Source organism: Pempheris klunzingeri, chromosome 5 (genome assembly GCF_042242105.1).
Source record: "Pempheris klunzingeri isolate RE-2024b chromosome 5, fPemKlu1.hap1, whole genome shotgun sequence".
In the NCBI taxonomy this organism is placed as follows: Eukaryota; Metazoa; Chordata; class Actinopteri; order Acropomatiformes; family Pempheridae; genus Pempheris; species Pempheris klunzingeri.
In genome coordinates, this window is record NC_092016.1 from 15,841,701 (window position 1) to 15,863,976 (window position 22,276).

Here is a 22,276-nt window from a genome sequence, read left to right on the forward strand (position 1 = left end):
ATTAAAAGTTATTGCAGAATCGTCAGAGCGCTGGTTTTATTTTGTCATCATCGATTTTGTTTTGATTTGGAGGTATGCACTAGCATCGCACTTCCTCTGGGGGCTGTGGTCCATCATTCAAGCAAAGATATCCAAGATTGAGTTTGGATACATGGTAAGGAGATTTTTTTTCTTTCTTCAACAGTCTAATGAAAACACCTGCTGAACACTACGATTATTTCAATACACACAATAATGTTGGTTAACTCATAAATTTGACGTTTAATAAACCATCTTGTTTTGCAGGATTATGCCCAGAGTCGTTTTGATGCCTACTTCAAGCAAAAAAAGCTCTTCTCCTGATTTCCATCACGTGATTCAGAATGTCTCATTCAGTTGTCATAATCATTCTTCGATGTGAATTGAATTGAAATTCTTCATGTGTTTTTGTTGAGGTTCTTTTTTCAGTGATGTACAATTGAAAACTTCAGTCTTGTGCAGCTCTGCTTATGATGAGCAATGTCTGGTGAAAGGTGGACATTGACATTTGAAGTCTAAACCTGCAGGCAGTCCACTCTATTGAAGCACCTATGCCCATAGTGTGAAATGTTGTTAGAGCTGACGTAGCTCTATAGCACTGAATATTGTTTTTTTCTTTTTTAACCATTATTCAGTTATTATAATGGTTCATGCCTTTTACTTTTAGACAGTAAAGCTTACTATAATGATTGTTTTAGTGTACTAAACCAATGGTATTGACTTCCCTATGGAAGGCTTTTGTACATCTCTTTAATTTAGTGTTTTTAGTCTTTCTACCTCACTTCTTTCCTGTTTATTCTGCATTAAGATGCAGACTGATTGTAACGGTAACCTGTGGGGGAAGAAGCAAATGTACTCCATACTTTATTTCCTGTGTCACAGGTAGTTTTACTAAAGAGCATGTGGAGATAATTCCGTCCAGGCATTCGTTAAAGGTCCAGTCACGTTTTAAGTTAACTTACATTCAGCAAATGATTACAAGAGGGCTATTTTATGTAGTATCACTGTCGTCAACTATACTGTTAAAGGAACCATTAGAGCAGTTGGTACAGAACAGTGTGTAAAGACAGCAATGTTTAATCTTGTCACTGCATCAGCTATAAACTGTACTTTTTTCCATTTTTTTAAGGGTTCGGGTTAGCCCATATTTCATAGAGCTTGTACTACCTTTCCTCATCTGTGTATATTCTGTACTATAAATGTTATTAATATGATTAGGTTTTTATGTTCTTCGTTTTTTGTTGTGTTTTTTGCCAAGAGTCATAACTTGAAATATCTAAACATCTGTCATTCTTATAGTATTAGGTCTACTAAAATGTCCATCTGGCACATGTAGCAACCACATCAACCTGAATTGCCTAAAGTAGATCCAACAATAACGGAAGTCTTTGTTAGAATAAAGCCACACTGTGACTTTCCTTTTAGTTTATTTGAATGTGAAGTGGGTTTTGACATATTCTGGAAGTTTGTTTTTCTATTTCCTTTGTTTGAATTCCTCTAAGATTCTTTTACCTTTACACACATACATGGATCAGTTTACTATGAGAATAACTTAGAAGTTTAGCTCATTAATTACTTACAGTTTGTTTTTTGTTTTTACAGTTGTTTTATGCTTTTACAGCATCACTGTCCATCAACGTTTAACTTACCTTTATTATGATGGTCCTTTTTTGCACTTAAAAATGAATATAAAAGCTAATAAACCTTTTTGCTCGGAACCTGAGTCAATGCACCTGTTTCTTTTTCACAGTATATTTCATTTGACGCATTTTGTGACACTCTCATACTACTGTCATACCACTGCTGAGTAACTTGAGTACCCCATGATGACGTCTAGCAGCAGAGTGAAGAAGGCTGCTGTCCCACCTCCATATGCCAAGAATAGACCAGCCAGAGAGCACTGCGCCGCTCAAAGATCGAGGGATCCCTCTCAATCAGCTGGATCTGTTGCAGAACAAACAGGATTTCTGAAGTTGAATATGCAGCCTTGCAGTGCACTCAACTGTTTTCTGTAACATGCTGCCTCTGTTGGCATGTGGCCTTAAGTCTTTGCTCTCAGCTGTTTTGCTATTTGTGCTGTCAGAGGGCACGTGACCGTGAGAGCTGCTGCAGGGAAAAGGAGACACGTCTTGGTACATGGACTAAACTGACTGTTCTGTTTTTCCATTGCAGTGGATATTTGGGATTCTTCGGGGGGGGTTGTCTTCCCATATTTGGAGGACCTCTGCATGTGTGTTTGGAGCAGTGATTTTAGAGTTATGATCATCTAATAACATATGGCACAGTGTTATAACTATTTCAATAGGCTAAAATTATGTCAAAAGAAGTGAGATGAATCCTCTGAGGCAGTGTTTTATTGTGCTCATTGAGTGGATGATCTTATGGCTGAAATATGGTTTTACAAGACTTTGGGGAGCTGTTCCACCAGTAAACACCTGGATAGCATCTCCAGGTGTCACAGATAGAGGATCATGCAAAGGTGATTCAGAGGAGTGGAAAACCAATGAGGCACTCCGCACGTATCGCTTTGGAGACGGAGATGAAACCATGGTCACAGTCCAAACTAGCACACATGCGTTCCATGTAAGTAATAAACCAGTTTCTCAACCATACAGGTTAATGAAAAACCCACTGGATGCTGCAGAACTTCTGGTTTAACCTCTGGTTTAATAATTTGTTTTTCAGGTGGACCTCAGGAGACTCTCAGAGTGCAGCGAGTACTTTCGAGCCTTGTCCCAGTCCAGGATGAGAGAAACCTCAGAGAGTCTCATCCACCTGGACCATGTGTCCTCCTCCGTCTTCTACAATTTCCTTGAGTTCTCCTTCTGTAGTAAATTTAAAGTCCCTCAGGAGAATTTGGGCACACACATCCAGGTATGCAGACTTCACTACTCCATCTGTGCTTATCCAATCATAATCTTTGCAAATTCAGTCATGTGATTCACCACATAACCACCTTACCACCTCTTGCTTCCTCCCTTTCTGACTCCGGAGGTCAGCAGCTATCTCCTGGCTGAGGCCTTCCTCTCAAAGTGCCTGTCTGTCCTCGCAGACGATCTCAGCCCAGGTAAATGTCAATCCTACCTGAGTCTGGCTCAGGAGATCTGCTGTGAGGAGCTAAGGATGACAGTGTTCACCTACCTGAGTAGGAACCTGCTGGAGCTTCCTCACCTCATCAAGTATGTAACACTTAACGGTATAATTACATGGCATGAAATCTTTGCACTGTAATCAGGATTTGCGACAAAGACTGAGTTTGCTACATGCTTCTGTCTTGTCACTAAAACCGAATCATACCTCAGGTGTCTGAACAATGAAGAGAAAGACGAAGTTATTCACCTGAGGATACAAGGAGACCGACGTCTCTGCAGTCTTAGGAAAGAGAACCTGACTTCTTGGAATGATCCAGAAACAGAACGTGCCCGACATATCTTCACCCTGAAAGGGTCAGAGGAAAGTGGAGTTTGGTATCCACTTACAGAGCTTCCTGTCAGGGCCGATAAGTGGTGTTTCACTACTGTGGTCCTGTATAACTACTTGTACGTTATAGGAGGCTACCGGCAGCGTGTGAAGAGGGGCTGGGAGTTCAAGATGGCTTCCTTAAGGTATAATCCCTCTACTCAAACGTGGATCGCCACAGCTCCTCTGATTAAGGTGAGACAGTCCTGTAGTCCTCTAGTCTGTCTTACCCAAAGTAAGAGTAATGTTACACTAATCCAAACTGTCACCATCTGTTACATCCACAGCACAGAAGGCACTTCAGCGCAGTGGCCTGTGAAGGCTGCATTTACGCAGTGGGAGGGTGGTATTTGGACTCACTAGTGACACCAGATTCTAGCACGGCTCTCTTTACAGCTGTGGAGTGCTATGATCCATGGGAGGACAAATGGAGGTTTGTGTCTTTCAGTTGGTAGATTTTTTTCAGTAATTGCATCGATAAATTGTACTATTTTTTTCTAACTGACATGTTTCCCCTCATTTCCGCCCCAAACATCTTTTATAGTGACTAAAAATAAGCACTCGTCTCTTAGGTTTGTCTCTTCACTGCCACTCACTGACTTCCAGTTCACCATGTCCCTGTCCCATGACGTGCCTCTTGCCACTAGCCTTGGACACTGTCTTTATGTGTTGGGAAGCATTCAGAGGACTGGAGAGAAACTGCTGCTGCAGTATGACACGAGGCAAGGTAAGGCAATACAACTCATCCCTGGGGTGTTTTTTACAGCCCCAAAAGCTTGTATTTACAGTCTAGAACATTTCCTCACACACTAATTTGGATATATGAAAAATGGTGCTTCTGTATTCTCCCCATCTATCAGACTCCTGGTCTGAACTGCTTCCCACCCTTACCAGAGCAGATGCAGACCTCCCTGCTCTTTACTTCCTGGGTGCCACTGACAGGCTGCTTGTGATTGGTGGGAACAACTCAGAGAATGTGGTGACGTCATTCTGCGTGCAGTCACAGAGATGGGGACGGGTAAGAGTCTGATGCCATGTTTATTAAAATTAAAAGAAAAAAACATCCCTACTTCCTCATATTAGCTCAGTTATGTGTATTTGAAGCACAAGGACGTCTTTCATATTCATGTTTTTCCATATTCTGTTTTATCCTTTAATCCATTTTTAGGTGCATAGGGCAGAGAAAGTGGCATTTGCAGGACAGGGGGCAGTTGTAGGTGACCAGGTCCTGATGCCAAGTATAGAGCACAACACCGTTGCAAGGATGGATCTCCAAACTCTCTCCCTCAGAGCTCTTCCTCATCTACCCATCTCCACCTGCTACGAAGCTGTTTTTTATCTTTATTTTTAATGTTATACTGAGCTTCTTTGCTATATTCAAACATAAGGTGATAGATTCTCTCGGTGGATTATCACTGTCTCCTGTGTTAAGAATAGCATTCATTTAGTTTAGAATTTGTTTCTAAGGACAGACTACGCACTGAGTAGCTCTGGGAAAAAACACTAGAAGAGTTTCCAGTGTTTCAGAACTAAACTTTAAATTATTAATACTTTTGATAATGGTTCTGTTTGGAGTTTAGCACTTGTTAGATAGTTTTTTAAAGGAAATGGGTTACTATACTATATGGGGCACTATATGTGTAGCTCTTTATGCAGAACTCATATAGTTTCTGCTGTTCTCCAGTGGATGTGAGCCCCAAAATTTCAATGGGATTTTTCCTGGTTAACAAAGATTATTTATGAAGTACCTACTTAGGACCCAGGATAAGACTGAAGTATACAGTTCCCATTTTTTTATGTGTTTGTATTTTAAAAGTTAGAATTTCAAAATAATGTTAATACAACATATTTTGCTGTCTAAAACTTGATAAACACTGTTAAGTTACATTATCTAATCCTGGTATCTAGACAAAGTCATGATACTTGAATCTGCTGATAATATGCCATATGATAATCTTATCACGCTATTACATTTTTATTAACACTAATAAACACTATTTACGCTGGTGGTCGTTGAAAAGGAAATGCTTCTCAGTTACATCCAAACACAGCATAGCAGCAGACTCAGTTACATAGCACACATAGCAGAGACCTCAGTGCACATGAGGCTAGGCTCTGTCTATGTTTGGTGTCTTGTTACAAAAAGAAGCATGTCATGGAGGAAAGAGAGAGAGAGGGGGGGGGAGAGAGGGAGTGTGAGTGAGTGGTGTTTAGGAAGAGGGAGGGAGGGAGACGACAGCTCTGGTCTCACTACCTGAGGAAAGCTCCATCAAGGGCACTGGAGTCACAGAGCATACAAGCCTGAGTACAAAGGAATTTCACTGCCTCACTGACACAAGCCAAAGTCACAGATTTCCTCTGCCAGAGTGGATTAACATTACACTGACTCTGGTTTGACTAAGGTAAAGTATGGGTCTGCCTTTTATTTGTAATTCTTACTCAGTTCTGCATGTAGTTGTGTTAGCTGTAGAGTGTTATGTGGTTGATAGTAGTGGTGCAAGTTTTATGTTCTTCAGAGTATAACAGGTTAGGGCGAAAATGTGAAATTCTTGTGATGTGTCTAGTGTGTTGTGTTTGTTGGTGAAAAATCACAATGAGGAAGATCACTGACACAGTCATGTGCTAAAAAAAATAAATGTTGCTTTGTTCAATGCTGACCTTCAACTTGTCTGGTAGATCCTCACAATATTCTGCACTACCGAAGGGTGAAGCGTTCATATTGGTTGGTTGTACTCTGTGTTTATATTTTCATGCCCATCTGAGGTCTGCGCACATGCTGAGTGCAGCCAGTGCACTGCTATATCTAGCCATTGAACTTTGTCCCACTTGGTGACTGTTCAGTCATATGACATGGAAAAAGAAATCCTAGACCTGTCACTCTGACCATTACATGGAGTGGTTTGTGAACTCCAACTGTTTTGGAATTGGAATTTCAGTGAATTGCATCTAAAAGACAGTGACTGAACTTTTCCAACTTTACAAAATACGTATTTTCTATATGCTAACATCTGTGGGTCCCATATCAGTGGCTTTCCCTGTCACGTTATGTGCAAACACTATAGACAAACAGTGCAACTTTCCCTCAAATAATACCCAAACTGTTAGTCACACCTGTGAAAGTTTACCACTTGTTTTGTTGCTCTTTATGACAATATTATAATGAGTAAAAAAAATAAATAAAAAAGACACCTCAGGTAACATAATTTTAGTGAATAACATAGCAAAGGATTCTAAAACTGTGCATGGCTCAATGGAAATTTTGGTCCTTTTCCCATGAAGAATTTGTAGGAAAAAGAGTGGGCTATCAGATCTATAAACAGCAAGAGACAAGTTTAAAAGCATTGAAGACCTTAAAATGACTTACGAGCACAGGGACCTCAAAAATGATGCATTTATTTTTTATTGTAGAATCTAAAATTCTGAAACACTGATTATGCAAACATTTAAAAAATATGGAGAATGTGACAATTTTCACTCTGTTTTCATCAGGACTCTCAATATCTATTGACTTCTTTAATATTTTTATCAAAGTCATAATTTCCAGGAGAAACCCGATGACTTAAAAGGTTTTTCTTTGATTTACATGTTAGTACCGCTCAGAGATGGCTGAGGCGCATCAGGCGGTGGGTTTCCAGTTCACCGTGCGTCCAGACGGTGTGGACCTTAAGCTGAGTCAGGAGGTCATCAAAAACATCTACCTGTCAGGAGTGACAGCATGGAAGAAGAGAGCCATTCAATTTAAGGTACAGCAGCTCACAGTTCAGATGTAGTTTTGCTTACCAGTGCTCAGAAATGTGGAGTCACTCAATAAGGATACAAACATCTGTAAAGGCAGTCTCATTCGTGGATGATGAAGTTTAATCTTGTGTTAATGCTGAATCTTGTTGCTTGTCGTTCACAGAATGGTGTACTGGCTGGAGTCTATCCTGCCAGTCCGTCCAGTTGGCTGATAGTTGTGATTGCCATGATGAGTTCCTTATATATCCGCATAGACCCTTCTCTAGGAATGATTGACGCAATTAGGGAAAACCTACCACAGGGGTCAGTAATCTCCTGAAACCAGCATTATCTCTTTTTCTTATTCTGCATTTTTCTGTTTGATTTCACATTTTACCTAATTGTTGACGAAAGCGGTGTTGTGCCTTTATTTTGGAGCAGAGACTACATGTCAGTGCAGACCCGAGCAGTGCTGAGCTCCATCCTGTTTGCCACCGGACTGTGGCTGTTCCTCATCTATCTCTTGAGATACACTCTCAAAGCTCTACTCTCCTACCATGGATGGATTTTTGAATCTCATGGAAGAATGAGCACATCAACCAAAGTGTGGCTGGTAAGTTTGTCCATCTGTCTTCTACTTCTACTTTTTACTGAATCTTTAATTATACCATTAAACTGTATGGATGCGAATACCCTATAATTTAATCATTATGTCCTTCACACAGTGCACATGGTGTATTCTTGTCAAAATCTGCTATGAAAGGTAATCTTTTATACTGTATATGTATGATGTTGTGGGTGTTGTTTGTTTGTTATCAGAGCCTGGTGAAGATGTTCTCTGGGCGCAGACCGCTGCTCTATAGTTTCCAGGCATCCTTACCCAGGCTCCCTGTGCCCAGTGTGGACGATACAATTCACAGGGTGTGTATTTACACAGTAATTGACCTTCCATGACCACTAACACACAAGTGAACTGGCCCAATAGTTTAATGAAATGAATGACATGTAAACGCACGAAATGCATAATTTTTAACTACATGTAACAAACATTGTGCAACTATTTTACCTGAAAAGAACATATTTTTATGGCACTACCTATGTACTACCTATAGGTCTATGGGTCTGGCCTGCTATAAATGCAGCTGTATTCAGTTTTCCTTTGCTCTGCAACCTGGCCTTGTGTCTAAGTCTGTTCCCCTCTGAATATTTTTTTCCCATTGGAATAATGCAGTACTGTTCATCCCTCAGACATCAACAGAAATAGATGTGCCAATGTCCTGTAATTATCATTTGTGGCAGCAGAGGCTGCTGTTGCCAATGCTCATCAAAAGTTACACTGTCTTGCTTTAAATGACATATCTGGTGTAACTTGATATCTAAGCACCATTATTTGTCACATTATACCTTGAACTACCATTTACAACTCTTGTACCTGCATTTAAATGCAGCACATCAGCTAAACTCACACAATGAAGCCTTTTTCAAACAATCCGATGAATGTAGCTTGTTAGACATACAGATGTAGTTCGACTGTACCACCATCCACTCCTCTAGCTCCTGTCCGGCACTCTGTCAAAGATACAGGAGTGTGGTAGTACGCAGTCCTGAACCCTCAGCTGCACATGTACAGGATGTCCTCCAGGTTTTCTGTTTGTGTAGCTCAGCTGCTTTATTATAACAGCTGTGTTTCTACACAACACTGCTGCTGTCCTGACAACACACACCCTGTTTTTCCTGCAGTACCTTGAGTCAGTCCGTCCTCTGCTGGACAATGTGCAGTACAACCAAATGGAGATTTTGGCCAATGACTTTAAAGATTCCACAGCAGCACGACTGCAGAGATACCTAATCCTAAAATCCTGGTGGGCAACAAATTATGTGAGTAGTGTTTACAAGTGATCCAACATTGGAACTTAAATGAATCCTAATATGATGCAATAATAATGTGTTACCTTCTGCAGGTAAGTGACTGGTGGGAGGAATACATCTACCTCAGGGGCAGGAGTCCCATCATGGTGAACAGTAACTTCTATATAATGGTAAGATAGACTCTCACTAGGTGTAATTCTTTTTTTTAAGTATATCAATACTGAATAGATACAGTAAAATGTGGGGGGAAGTACATTAAATAGAGACATGCATAAAAAAACACATTAATTCTCAAGTCTTCACTTGACAAAATGCCAGTAACTGAAATAATTGTCTGTTTTGTGAATTATAGTTTTTGTCTCTATGTATTAAAACTTGATGTGTTTGCTTTGTCTGTGTGGTGACTGTATTCATATGAAGGACCTCTTGTACATGGTCCCGACACATCGCCAGGCCGCACGGGCGGGGAATGTGGTCCACGCCATGCTGCAGTACAGACGCAAACTGGAACGTGGTGAACATGCACCGGTAAAGCTTGCCATGACTTCAGTACCACTCTTTTCCAACCCTAATGACCAAATTAGGTTGTAAACTATCCACTGTAAAGTCATGTGTACTTCATTCCTCTCTTCCCCTCTCTCATTCTTCTTATTTTCTACTCTTTATCGTCTCTCCAGCCCCAGTATAAACATTGAGCCTTTCTACACCTATCCATTTCCTTTTCCAACTAGGTCAAACAAGGTTAAACCGGCGATTTAATTTGTTTTCTTTCTTCTCAGCTGAGGGCTTTGGGGACTGTTCCTATGTGTTCCACTCAGATGGAGAGGATGTTTAACACTACCCGCATCCCTGGGATTGAAACAGGTAAACAATTGCTTAGGCTTGTGCAGTTTAAAGGGTAAGTCAACACTCACAAACAGAGCAGATAGCTCCTGCTCCTGACATCACTAACTGAGGTATGCCTGTAAGTTCAACTGGCTTGAATGTTTCAGCCCTCAGTTCAGTGTATTGCAGTGCTAATTTACCCTCTAACAGCAGCACTGCGGGTGTTCAGGTTTAGGTATGTGGGCTAAAGGGAGCACTCATCCATCTGTTTGCACAAAAGGGTTCTAAGTGATTGTATTTCTGACAATAATCTACATTTTATTTCTATTAGCTGTTTGCATCTTTATTTTTTCTTAATTTATTCCAACCTATGTTAACACACCCTCCCCTCTCTTGTTGGCCATTCCCTGCAGATATTGTGCAGCACCTGACTGACAGGAAGCACCTGGTTGTCTACCACAAAGGCCGTTTCTTCCAAGTGTGGCTGTACACAGGAGGGCGCCACCTCTTACCCAGTGAACTTGAGACACAGTTTCAAAGGATCCTCAATGATACATCAGATCCCCAGCCAGGAGAATTGAAATTAGCTGCCCTGACTGCAGGAAACAGGTATGAAATCACACACACATGCACATGGCACATATGCACATACACGTGGAAGAGAAGATGGAAAATGATCTTACTCTGTCAACCCCTTCTAGAGTTCCATGGGCTCGGGCTCGGATTAAATATTTCAGCCAGGGAGTAAACAAAGTGTCCCTGGACGCCGTTGAGTCAGCTGCCTTCTTCCTGACATTAGATGACGAGTCACAAGGTTATGACCCTGCAGTGACCGGTTCACTCGACTGTTATGCTAAGTCCGTGCTTCATGGAAAATGTTACGACAGGTAGGCAGAGAAGCCAAGAGAAGGTCTCTGCTTCTGGCTGCAGCACTGGTTAGACTTCTAGTGTTTTGTTTGCCTAAAAAGGATGTTGTTCTTTGCTTCCTCAGGTGGTTTGACAAGTCTTTCACCTTGATCTCTTATCCAAATGGAAAAATGGGTGTAAATGTTGAACATTCATGGGCTGATGCACCAATTGTTGGACATATGTGGGAGGTATAAAATGCATGCTGATGTTGTATTTCAAAGCAATGATTGAAAGTTTGCAAGCAGTCAACTGTCATTTTCTGTTTGTGCAGTATGTCCTTGCAACAGACTGTTTCCATCTTGGCTACACAGAGGAGGGACACTGTAAAGGGGATGTCAACAAAGGCCTGCCTTATCCAACTCGACTACAGTGGCAGATTCCAAAAGAGGTACGGTCGATCCTTACATCACTTATTTTCATTATGACTTATTTGCAATTAATGTTATTTTAGCTGTGGTTCCATTAAAAAATGAATCAGGATCATTTTCTGGTTTTTCCTCTCTCAGTGCCAAGGCGTCATTGAGACTTCATACCTATCAGCCAAGCACATAGCTGATGACGTGGACTTCCATGGCTGTCTGTTCACTGAATTTGGGAAAGGACTGATCAAGAAGTGCCGGACCAGCCCTGACGCCTTTATTCAGCTGGCTCTGCAGCTGGCACAGTTCAGGGTAGGGCTGCCGTCGTCCATCGCCCTGTCTCTGGAATGACATTACTGACGTTATTGCTCACTGTTGTCTTTTGAGTGTTTAATTGTATCATCCACCATCATTAAATGACTTGGGTCCATCTGCTTGATAGGACCAAGGAGTGTTTTGTCTGACGTACGAGTCATCGATGACTCGTATGTTCCGAGATGGTCGGACAGAGACGGTACGCTCCTGCACTTCTGAGGCTGTTGCATTCGTCAGAGCCATGGAGGATGCAGGGGCAACAGTAAGCAAAACACATAAGCACACAGACATACCTTTGAATGAATCAAGAAAATGCCACATAATACCAGTAAATTGCTAAATATGCATAATTGTAGAATCACAGGTGGATCAAGAACAGTTGAAGACATTAAACCCCTCTAATGAACTTTTTTTCAAAATAATTAGACTTTAGACATGTCTGGTGTCAAATGTGTGTGTAGACACGCTATCAAATTCACAATCAGTGACATAATGTGTATGTACACATTCCCCGTAAGTATGAAAGGTCACATTTTGAGAGGGCACACTATAAGAGGTCACACTGTGCTGCTTAAGGCCATGGTCACCAAGACCTAGAGGTAAAGTGCATCTGCATGTCACTGCCCCGGACTCTGAACTTCCTGATGTTCTGGCAGGGTTAAATTGGCACTTGCGTTAACAGAAATGAGGTCATTTTAATATGATGTTAATGTTATATGCTAATCTTTGGTGGTGGTTGTTTTTGTGACCAGAATGCCCAGAGACTTGTCCTGTTTCGGAAGGCAGCAGATACGCACCAAAACATGTATCGTCTGGCAATGACTGGTGCTGGTATCGACCGTCACCTCTTCTGCCTCTACATAGTGTCCAAATATCTTGGTGTTGACTCACCATTTCTCAAGAAGGTTAGAATTACAATCATTTATCACCCCTTTATCATTTTAATGATTTCTGATTCACACATCTTCTCTTAACCTACCTATCACGGCCTTTCTCCTGTCTTATCTGCCCCTTTCCATACAACACTCACTGTTTTTGCTCCTAGGTGCTTTCAGAGCCCTGGAAGTTGTCCACCAGCCAGACTCCACAGCAGCAGCTTAATTTAGTCGACATCAACAAGTTCCCTAAATATGTGGGTGCTGGTGGTGGATTTGGCCCAGTGAGTTAAATTGTTTTATTTCAGTGATGTGCACAATTCATAATGTCTCATGCTGTCTTCCTGCTGTGGCAGGGCTTTGCACTGCAATTTAACAGTAGCTTTTGTCTTCCCCCAGGTGGCCGATGATGGATATGGTGTGTCTTATATAATAGTTGGAGAAAACCTCATCACATTCCACATCTCCAGCAAGTTCTCCTGCCCTGACACAGTAAGAGCATAAACTGAGAGCACTGCACATTATAGATCCATCTGTGATAATGTTTATGCTGTCTTTCAAACCTCAACACCCTCCCTCCCTCCCACCCTCTCTCCCACCCTCTCTCCCACCCTCTCTCACTCTATTATGGCCTTTCTGTTTGACCTGCAGAATTCATATCGGTTTGGTCAGCACATTTGGGAAGCCATGGTTGATATCCAGGCACTTTTCAAGCTTGAAAATGATAAGAGGACAGTGGAGAGCGCAAAGCACGTACAGCTGGAAAATGGGAAAAAGCACATGTAACAAGACACTGAGGGATGGTATGCTGCAACTGGCTGCATTTGGCTCACTTAGAACCTCTGAGTCTCTGTCGTGCTCCATCCATAAAAGGTGAAAGGTTGCACTCATGATCTTTTTGCTTTTCTGGTGGGTCATTCTACTATTGGTTGTTACTCCTCTAACTTATTTTTATTTATATTATAATATATATATATATATATATATATATATATATATATATACACACACATATATATCAGAGCTGTGTTGTTTTGTTGCTGAACAATTGTGCAATGGCTGTTTCTCACTCTTTGAAACTTTTTGTCAGTTTATGCCAAAGATTGTATATAAATCTGATGTATAAAACTATAATGTTTATTTGTGGCCTGTGCTTTGTGCATATGAATCTTGTAAATATAGTATATCTGCTTGAGGAATTCACTGTTTGAAAATATAGATCCTTTATTACATGCCAGTTTTTATGAATTTGCTGCTCATTGAAAGGTGTTTGTCATTTTTAACAATTTAACAATTGTATAAATGCTCTTAATGCATCAAAAACAGACAGAAAACAATCTATTATAAGAGAAGTTTATTTTAAGAGGTGGGATTGGAGGTCATATCTTGCATATTCACATAAACATTTACAGAGGCCTTCCAGATTCATCAAGGATATTATGATAAGCACAACTGATCTGGGCGATGTTCTTCGTACGTAGTTATCCAGATTAGAATGGCAAATTTGAAAAAAAGAAAAAAGTTCATTTTGTGATTCTTTGAAGCTGGTTTAAAATTAATCTGGACCTGCTGTCAGAGCAAACAAGTACTTAAGCACAAACATGTGCAGGCTTATTGACTGTTAGTTGGACCATGACCAAGGCAATTTAGGCTGAACATGGGGTCATTTTCAAATACAAATGTCTGGCGTTTTGGGATTTTTTTTACAATCAGGAGTTACCAATATATACAACAAAATATAATTTGAGAAACTGAGAGCAGAAAGAAACAAACTCAACTAAAAGATTCTGTTAAAAATCCATCTGAGACAGAACATGTGGTTTTCATTCACCATTAAAATGGCAATTTGTTATTTGAACACTAAAACTACAGCAAAAAATTGCAGAGCTCATTGGTTGAAATTTGTTCATACAATTTTCTCTGCTTTTCTTTTTTTTCATTGCAGGCATATGATAATCACTTAGATGTCCATTGGAAGCCTATTGCGAACGTCCACTAATCCTGCACCAGCATTACTCATAGTCTGACCCCATTTACTGGTAACATCTGATTGTTTAACACTGATCAGAATGTGTAAACAGTGGAAACAATGACATCTGTAACAATGCAAAATCACACATAAAATAAGACTTATGCCCATGAATCTATTGCCCCAGTGCATGCTGGGAGGGTTCCTAAAACACCTACAACCTCTACCTGCAATCACATGACCAGCCCTCAACCAATCATATCAATGATGATCTTGGTTTCAACTCTCTACTGATTTTTCCTTTATTTCCCAAAACTAGAGTGCAGTTACTCCAAAAAACTTCCTGGAGGATTAACAAAATCAATCCCCAAACTGCTTTCAAAGAGCCAAATTAGCTGGGTGAGAATATGAAGGATTATTTAAACCAGACAGCAGCATGTTTGCCTGAATCAGTTAAGCAACATTTGAAAAAGCAGGGCTCTCGACTTTGATCAGCTGGAAGCTTCAGGCTGCCCTCACAACATCTTCTGGCAACATTAAGAGAGCAAAACTAAATGCACCACATCTTGAACAATGGCAACAAGCTCAATGATTGGACTGATTTTTACAGCTGCACAATTCTGTAGTCATATAATGCAAACTCTGTACACCAAAATACTATAAATATGACATACTAGGAATTCAGATGGTGGGTTCATTTCCTGGGAGTTATGCAGATTTCTTCTCATCTATGATGTTAACCCACAATTCAGCTTTGACTTAAGGTCAATGCACAATGGAGCGGCATCAATTGCCTGTGTCAAACTTCAGTCTGCAGCTTTATGATTTAAGTAGTCAATGTCACATTTGATTCAGTTAATTAACATGAGTGCAGCTCCCAGGTAGCGGGCAAAAACAAACCATATTCTATTTGAATATTTATTAGTTCAGGTGGGGACAATACAAAAAGTCAAAGTAATAAAAAACAAACCATTCTGGTCACACTCAGTTTCTTTCAAGGCATCAGTTACAGAAATGAACTAAAACTAGGCTTTATAACTGTACAAAGTGAAAGGACAAACAAAAACACCATCCCACGGTCCACTTGCTTGATGAGAGCAATTTTAAAAGACCCATAGAGGCAACAAACACCAGGCTTCCTAAGATTCAAAATGAATCAACAGTATCAAATTATTGTCTTCATCGTCATCACTCTCAGAAGCTGCCTGCCAGTCACGCACATTTAACATAACAGAATACAACAGACATGAAAGGCAAATGGATTTTAAGTATGCTCTATTTCTTAACCATTTTTATCATGGGGATACTGTAGGTTGAGTCCACTGGGTGATGACATGCCCCTTGGGCCACTGTGTGGGGCTGTTTTTCATGTAGATACACGCCAACCCAGTCTGTGTACATACTATTTTGTGTATATATTTCAACACTCTAGGATGGTTTTGTAGTTTATGTGTCTAAAATCACTCGGCAGAGCTTTTGGGTTCCGGTCTATGATGCAGCAGAGGAGGATTAAGAAGTTGCACCAGGAGTTGGGTTGACATTCTGCGTGGCTGCTTGTGGTGCCACCTCTATGATCCGTGGTTTGTCAATGATGCGAGCAGTGCGGTTTCCTTTCTCAACAATCCCGATGATCCACGCTTGGTGGCCCTCGCCGTATTTTGGGGACTTGATCTCGGCACAGAAGCGGGCAGCCTGCTCCCGAGGCAGACAGATGAGCAGGCCTCCTATTAAGAAAAGGAGATTTGATCAGTTACAAGGGTCTCAAATGATGCTCTTTAACAGAAAAGTTGCCACTTTTTATATGGATTTTTTTGTATGGATTTCCAATCAGTGTTGTTGGTTAGCTGAAGCAGTGTGTGCTTTATTGACCAAGAAAGCTGAGTTCTCCTCCTACAAAATCTGTTGTTCTTATGAGTCAAATGTCAAATGAGTCAAATATTCTCATGTTTATGTTACACACTGTTGCCGTTCAGCCGCGACTGTATTTTTCAGTTAGTTGTTGTTCTCTGTCTGTTTACATGACGTCATTCAGAGCCAGCATGAGCCTCCGGCTTGTAATAATATGTGCGTTTCTGTGAATTTTGGTTGCTTTTCTCTGTTATTTATACCTTTGTACGGCGAATCCTTGTTGTATAGTAACTGTTACAGCAACTGTCAGTTTCAAAGCTTATTCAGTATTTGCTAATTGCTATCCCATTACACTGTCTTCACTAACCTTTAGCTCTGTATGCTGGCTGTTATTTGTGTAGATGCCTATGTCTGCTTAGGTTCGCCTCTGCTGGCTATGTTAGGTTCTCCGTTACTAATCAGCCTGTTCTGCTGTACTGAATTTCAGCGTGGGCAGTTTTTGTTGAGCCTTGTTTTTGTCATTTTTGACCCGTCGCTGACGCCAAGCTTAAGAGACGGAAACAAAGAGGACTTTTTGGGGGTTGCTTCATTAGCTCAGTTGACTTCATTTACCATAAACACTGAGTGGACATCCACATAAAATGTGGCAAAATGTCCCTTTAATGTCTAGTAATGCTGGCAAGTGCTCAGTCCTCTTATTGCTGAGCAAAGTGCTGCTTCTGATACTGATGCTGATCACATTATTGTTGCCCTAAGGCACAGGGCCAGGGTGGCATTAGATTGGGCTGCAGTGCAGTGCCTCTCATCCTGACTGACTGAATAAATCCCAACAGAGGCTTAATAATTTCAAGCTTGTTGTTCTTTAACTGGTTTCCACTTAGCAGACAAATCATCAGTAGTTTTAGATTTTTTTCTTTGCAGTTACAAGGATGATACTCAGTTATACTGGTTCCTTAAACCAAACCAATTACACAAGTTGGGTTAACAGCCCAACTTCAACCTTGACTAAATATTCTCAGGACTTTTAATTAGCAAATGACGTCAGATTACTATGGCATTCTTGCTTTTTCTTAAATATTTCTCAATTACATTCAAAGCATGCAGTGGACACACACCTGATGTTTCGGGGCAGGTACCGTGCATGAGTCCAAACATGTTCCCACAGGCCTTGGACACAGCAGCCATCTTGGCGAGCACTGGGAGGTTGTGGATGACAAATGACACCTCACTTCGTTGTTGCCGTGCCAATGTCTGAGCGTGGCCAAGGATGCCAAACCCTGTGATGTCGGTGGCTGCGTGAGCATTGAAGGTGTGCATGAGACCAGCCGCTACAAGGGAACAGAGAGAGAGGTTTCAGAGATTTCAGATTTTTTTTCAAAGAGCTTCATGATGACTCAAAATTAAAAATACTCCCACTGCCCAATATGTATCAACATGCCACAACCTGAGGGACAGTGAATGACCTGCACTAACACTCATACACACAGGGAAATATGATCTGTTGAAGTGTAATTAGATAGAAGGTTATCCGGTGAATAACTCCTGTTCCCGTATAAGATACATAGCATAACTGTTAACTAGGGATCATTTCAATATGGCCACACACAAGCATGCACACCACATGCAGACAAATACATACATAGGATATACCGTATGTTGTTATAATATTATATTTTTTGACATATCATTATTGACTTGTGCTTATTATTGCTAATCATTTGTCACTGTTGATAATTTTCTGTATTCATGTCATGCCAATAAACCTCATTTGAACTGCATTGAATTAGAAGGGCATCTGGATGATTAATTGGTTGATCCTGGATGCTCATGACCGTCTTTTCATGAAGATTAGTCATTGGTACGAACAAATATGACTTCACAAAGGCTGTAATTCATTATGGGCCTAACACTGTGTGCAAAAAAAAAAAAAAACAACCATTATGATTATGAAGCATTAATCCTCATTAAGTTCTTTATAAATGGATGAAGGGAACGATCTAATGCAAGAGAAGGACACAAAACATTTACTCGAATTCAACCTTGAAGAAATATTTCTATGAGACCCTGCCTCTCGCCCAAAGTCAGCTGGGATTTGCTCCAGCTCCCCTGCCACCCTGACGGATAAGCGGTATAGGTGGATGGATGGATGTTTTTTATTTGAGACTAAAAATTGTTCCGTATTCAGTGCGTTCAGAGTTATGTTCATCTTTTTTTTTTAATGTATGGCACTTATCAATGCAAATCAATAAATCAATTATTTGGACTAATCAATAGTGGTTTCACCTGTCCTGTTGAGCCGAGCCATGTTCATCATGGCTTCATGATAGGCCAGCTCTACATCCTCCTGGGTTACCACCAGCTTGATCTTGTTCCACTTCTCGGGCTGGAAGATTAGAAAAAACATGCACACACTAAGGGTTAGTGTGTAGTGTTCTAAAAAAAATACAAGAGGTGCCCAGAAAAAAAATATTCACGAGTGAGCAGGCAGACTTACAATATCTAGCCACTGGTGTACTGCAACGGCCACTTGTGTTCCAAGTGGCTTGGTCAACACCAACACGTCTCCTGGCACTGCATTGTCTGGCCTGAGAAAGGTCAAATATGGCGTCATCATGATTTACACGTTACAACAAATTATACACTAAGTACTAAAAACAGGTCTAAGTAGTAAAGACAGCATAAGTAAGGAAATGTGTTGTTGAAAGTCAATCCCACATGATAAACTCGTTGGGCTGGCAGACTGTTGTAGCAACTCCTCCCATCACCACCCAGGGGTTGAGCACTGTCTGTCCTCCTGTTACAGATGTGCCTGCTTCCTCTGAGGCATCCTTGAATCCCTGGATGATCAGCGGCATGACTTTATCTCTCTCCTGTAAAGAGCCAGGCAGTTTAGAGCAGAGGCAGGGGAACCTTTACAAGTGAAGTATTTGTTGTGTTCTACCAGTAACACAATTAGTTCTTCAAAATGACTTGTCAGACACAAGATTCAGAAGTGAACCCGTCCACTGACACGACTCTTACCTTCTCTGACATTTTGTTGCTGACCCCCAGGAGCATCAACATGTTGTCACACTCTGTCACTCCCATGGCGTACAGGTCACTTAGAACATTGGCACAAGCAATTCTTCCCTACAACATAGAAATAGTGAAAACTAAGCACATAAGGGCTTGGTGTGCAAATGACGTCTGACCCAATATTACAGACGAACACAGAAGTAGAACAGCGATGTCAGTAGGAGCACACTAGGACAAACAGTGATGCCAAGAAAGGAGGAGATCCATACCATCATGTAGGGGTCGTCCACAATGGGGTAGATGTAATCTGTCGTTTGGACCAGAGAAAGGCCTCCATGTCTGAGGGGGATCACACAGGTGTCCATGCCTATGCCTTCAAGAGCAAAAGAGTTCTCTATATGACACTTTGAAGAGTTTCATGTTCTCATGTTGTATGTGTGATACGGTACTTTTAGTCACTGGTGTAGGAGGAGACAAACGGTTCTATATGAAGCAACTATGTCTTCAATTCTGCCACAAAACTGGTTTGAACCACAGCAAAGACTTTTTGTCACACCATGGGGAGAATCCCATGAAGACATTTCTTTTATAAATTGTTTCACACATCTTCAGTCATTTAATACAATATATACTGACCGTTTAATGAGTTATTCCTGCTGTGCTTAGAGCAGCCACTGTTTGTTTACGTCCTATTTTGGTTGAGCACTTTGTAACATGAGTATTTTGTTATTATATATTATGAAGATCATAATTACCTAATCGAGGCATAACGGCTCCCAAGAACTGTTCATCCTCTTGATAGTGGTTCTCCTGTAGGGTTTCTAGCAGCTTCTGTAACACATCTTGGGGTACCTGTGATCAAAGATAATAACCACAATTTCAAGTATTATTTTTATATCATATTTCTTATTTTTATGGCAGAATTTTTATTGATTTGCATATTTATACAATACAATAATGCACTGATAAGGAGAGCCTACCTTGCAGCCTGTGCCCTTGAGCTCAGCAAAGCGTGTGAGCCTGAAGTTCTTGTCCAGCTCGTAGCTTTCGGGGTTAAAGGACTCCCTCACGGACATGTCTGAACAATGTCTGGGCCCCTCACCACTACAACCACATCAATAACCAGGAAAGAGCGAAGAAAGTGGGGATTAAAAACACTGTGCGGATGTCAGAATGGGCCAGAAGAAAATCTTGTTAATTTCAAAGACTTAAGAAAAAACATAATTCATTCACCACACTGTTGTACCATCTCAGATTCTTATTATTACTAACATTATTTGCAAATCATTTCCAGTTAATCGTAATGAGTACAAATGAGCTTGAACATCTGTAGAATCTGAATCAGCACTGCAATGAATCCTGTCTTTGTGTAGCTTATAATAGATATATATATATATGTATATATATATAAGAAACTGTGTCAATTATTTCATTATCAACTAACTGTCATCTGTTAGTCAGACAAAACAACAACCATTTACAAGCTGTGAAAATGTTAACTGGTTCTTGTTTTGTCTGACCAACAGTCCAAAACCTAAAATACATTCAGTTTACAATTATATAAAACAGAGGGAAGCAGCAAATTGTGAAATTGGAAACAGGAAATGATTATAATCCATAAATGAAACAGTTGCAGATCACTTTCCTGTGGATCGGTTATTATGATTAATTGGCCAATCGTCCCTCCTTTTGTCACCTTTAGTCCCTGGGACAGAAATAACTACAGAGCTGAATTTTCATTTAGTAAATAGTAAGTAACAACGTTTTGTTGACAAAACACCAAAGCAACACCTCACACCAGAGGTTACATCTACAAACATGACCAGGATTAAACCAGCACCTGTCTGACACTTAACATTGAATAAACAATGCACATGTGTAACATCTGGCAGCTCTGTTGCATGATACTGCAGTACATTATCCAGATATATGTATATGTCTCTGGGTAAAATTACACCGATATTGTATGATTAAGAATAACACAATCAATCTGAGCGTATTTTCATATCATGGCGCAAGATTTATTAAATTCTGTATGTTTGATAAGAATAAAAATGTTAACAGGGGTTACTGCAGGAGTCTGGAGTGCACACTAATGAATGATTAGAAGTTGCAAAGCCAGAACTCCTATTTTTAGCTTTGACAACAACGAATGAAACGGGGACAACAGGGAAACACAGTCCAGTTATTATTGGGTGCTTAAACCCCTGGTTTGTTGTTTGGAGTGCACTGAGATGCACAGGGGGCCTCGGCTGTCACACAGTGGGAGTGTTCAAGAGACAAAATGCTGCGAAGTTCATTCAACCCTCAGCACTGGCTAACAATATTAGTGCTGATCAGAGGCACACTCGTCTACACGGTGTGTTATACGCAACATTATAAACTGTTGGGCGCTCAGCTTTGAGACGTAGGTGCTGCTGGTGACAGCTGCATCCTTCATGTTTGTGTTTGTTTGGCTGAGAGAGCAGTTTTGGGCTCCGCGCTAGCTCTGGCTCACTAACGCTGATCCATGCGTGAGGTGCTGCTGAGCACAAGCAGCTCTCTGCAACAAAGACCCGAGGCTGTCCGAGCTGTGACACACTCAAACACACACACCGTGCAGGCTGCAGCCTAAACGTGACACATAGCTGTGGGACATAGCGCCAGCTCGGTGCACATGTAAGTTAAAAAGTTGCCGTAGAGCGCCGAACAAAAATGTCGGCGGCGGAAAAAATTAACCCTTTCCTGTCCCCGGCCATGCGATGTGTGCAACATCAGCGTTCATATCAATAAAACAGCACTAAAAATGCTACTTGTGTAAAGTTTGTGATGATATGGTGCAATAAAAGTGTTTACAATTGCCCTAGATGCGATTTTAGGACCAAAGCGGAGTTATATTCTTGCAACATTTCCCCTTTAATTGCTCTGACCAGTTTATCCTTACCAGCTTCACGTTAGCGGTGGATCCCGACAGAAGAGCGGGGACGGCACCAGGATGCATTGCGGCCAGAATCGGGCGTCCTCCGAGAAAGCCTGACGAAAAGTGACACATTTCTGTCCTCCAACTCCGAACTTGGGAACAAAAAAATAAAACTGTCACGTACAGCGAATTAAATTTT

The 22,276-nt window shown here is 40.9% G+C and overlaps 4 protein-coding genes across 5 annotated transcripts in view; 3 read left to right on the forward strand and 1 right to left on the reverse strand.

Annotated features, from left to right (window-relative positions):
• The window catches only part of chkb (choline kinase beta), a 249,422-nt gene that overhangs the window by 10,920 nt on the left and 216,226 nt on the right, over positions 1–22,276 (forward strand). Inside the window, exons 10-11 of the mRNA XM_070830674.1 lie at positions 73–154; positions 286–422. Of these exons, the coding sequence (XP_070686775.1) occupies positions 73–154; positions 286–342 (139 nt within the window). The 3' untranslated portion in view covers positions 343–422. The remainder of the gene's footprint in view (positions 1–72; positions 155–285; positions 423–22,276) is intronic.
• Positions 2,272–5,214, forward strand: LOC139201822 (kelch-like protein 42). 2 transcript variants are annotated; one of them, XR_011584327.1, is made up of 8 exons: positions 2,272–2,601; positions 2,704–2,892; positions 3,013–3,197; positions 3,321–3,672; positions 3,765–3,910; positions 4,050–4,204; positions 4,372–4,495; positions 4,646–4,740. XR_011584327.1 is itself a non-coding variant. In XM_070831250.1 (8 exons), exons 1-8 carry the CDS (start codon positions 2,350–2,352, stop codon positions 4,826–4,828), a joined length of 1,620 nt encoding a protein of 539 aa, XP_070687351.1. In that variant the 5' UTR covers positions 2,272–2,349; the 3' UTR covers positions 4,829–5,214. The 2 variants fall into 2 exon arrangements, 1 of the variants encoding a protein (XP_070687351.1); XM_070831250.1 differs by having other exon boundaries at positions 4,338–4,495; positions 4,646–5,214.
• Positions 5,717–13,382, forward strand: cpt1b (carnitine palmitoyltransferase 1B (muscle)). Its single transcript, XM_070830096.1, has 19 exons — positions 5,717–5,879; positions 7,068–7,220; positions 7,379–7,518; positions 7,636–7,807; positions 8,014–8,115; positions 8,935–9,072; positions 9,156–9,233; positions 9,484–9,591; positions 9,843–9,927; positions 10,302–10,497; positions 10,590–10,775; positions 10,880–10,985; positions 11,069–11,185; positions 11,304–11,468; positions 11,599–11,733; positions 12,224–12,376; positions 12,517–12,630; positions 12,746–12,838; positions 12,998–13,382. The coding sequence occupies exons 2-19, from the start codon at positions 7,080–7,082 to the stop codon at positions 13,130–13,132; spliced, it is 2,364 nt and encodes a 787-aa protein (XP_070686197.1). The 5' UTR covers positions 5,717–5,879; positions 7,068–7,079; the 3' UTR covers positions 13,133–13,382.
• On the reverse strand, positions 15,220–22,141 carry sephs1 (selenophosphate synthetase 1). Its single transcript, XM_070831318.1, has 10 exons — positions 22,102–22,141; positions 20,159–20,282; positions 19,934–20,030; positions 19,448–19,551; positions 19,185–19,292; positions 18,879–19,033; positions 18,658–18,748; positions 18,447–18,546; positions 17,279–17,491; positions 15,220–16,039 (listed from the first exon to the last, which is right to left on the reverse strand). The coding sequence occupies exons 2-10, from the start codon at positions 20,252–20,254 to the stop codon at positions 15,825–15,827; spliced, it is 1,179 nt and encodes a 392-aa protein (XP_070687419.1). The 5' UTR covers positions 20,255–20,282; positions 22,102–22,141; the 3' UTR covers positions 15,220–15,824.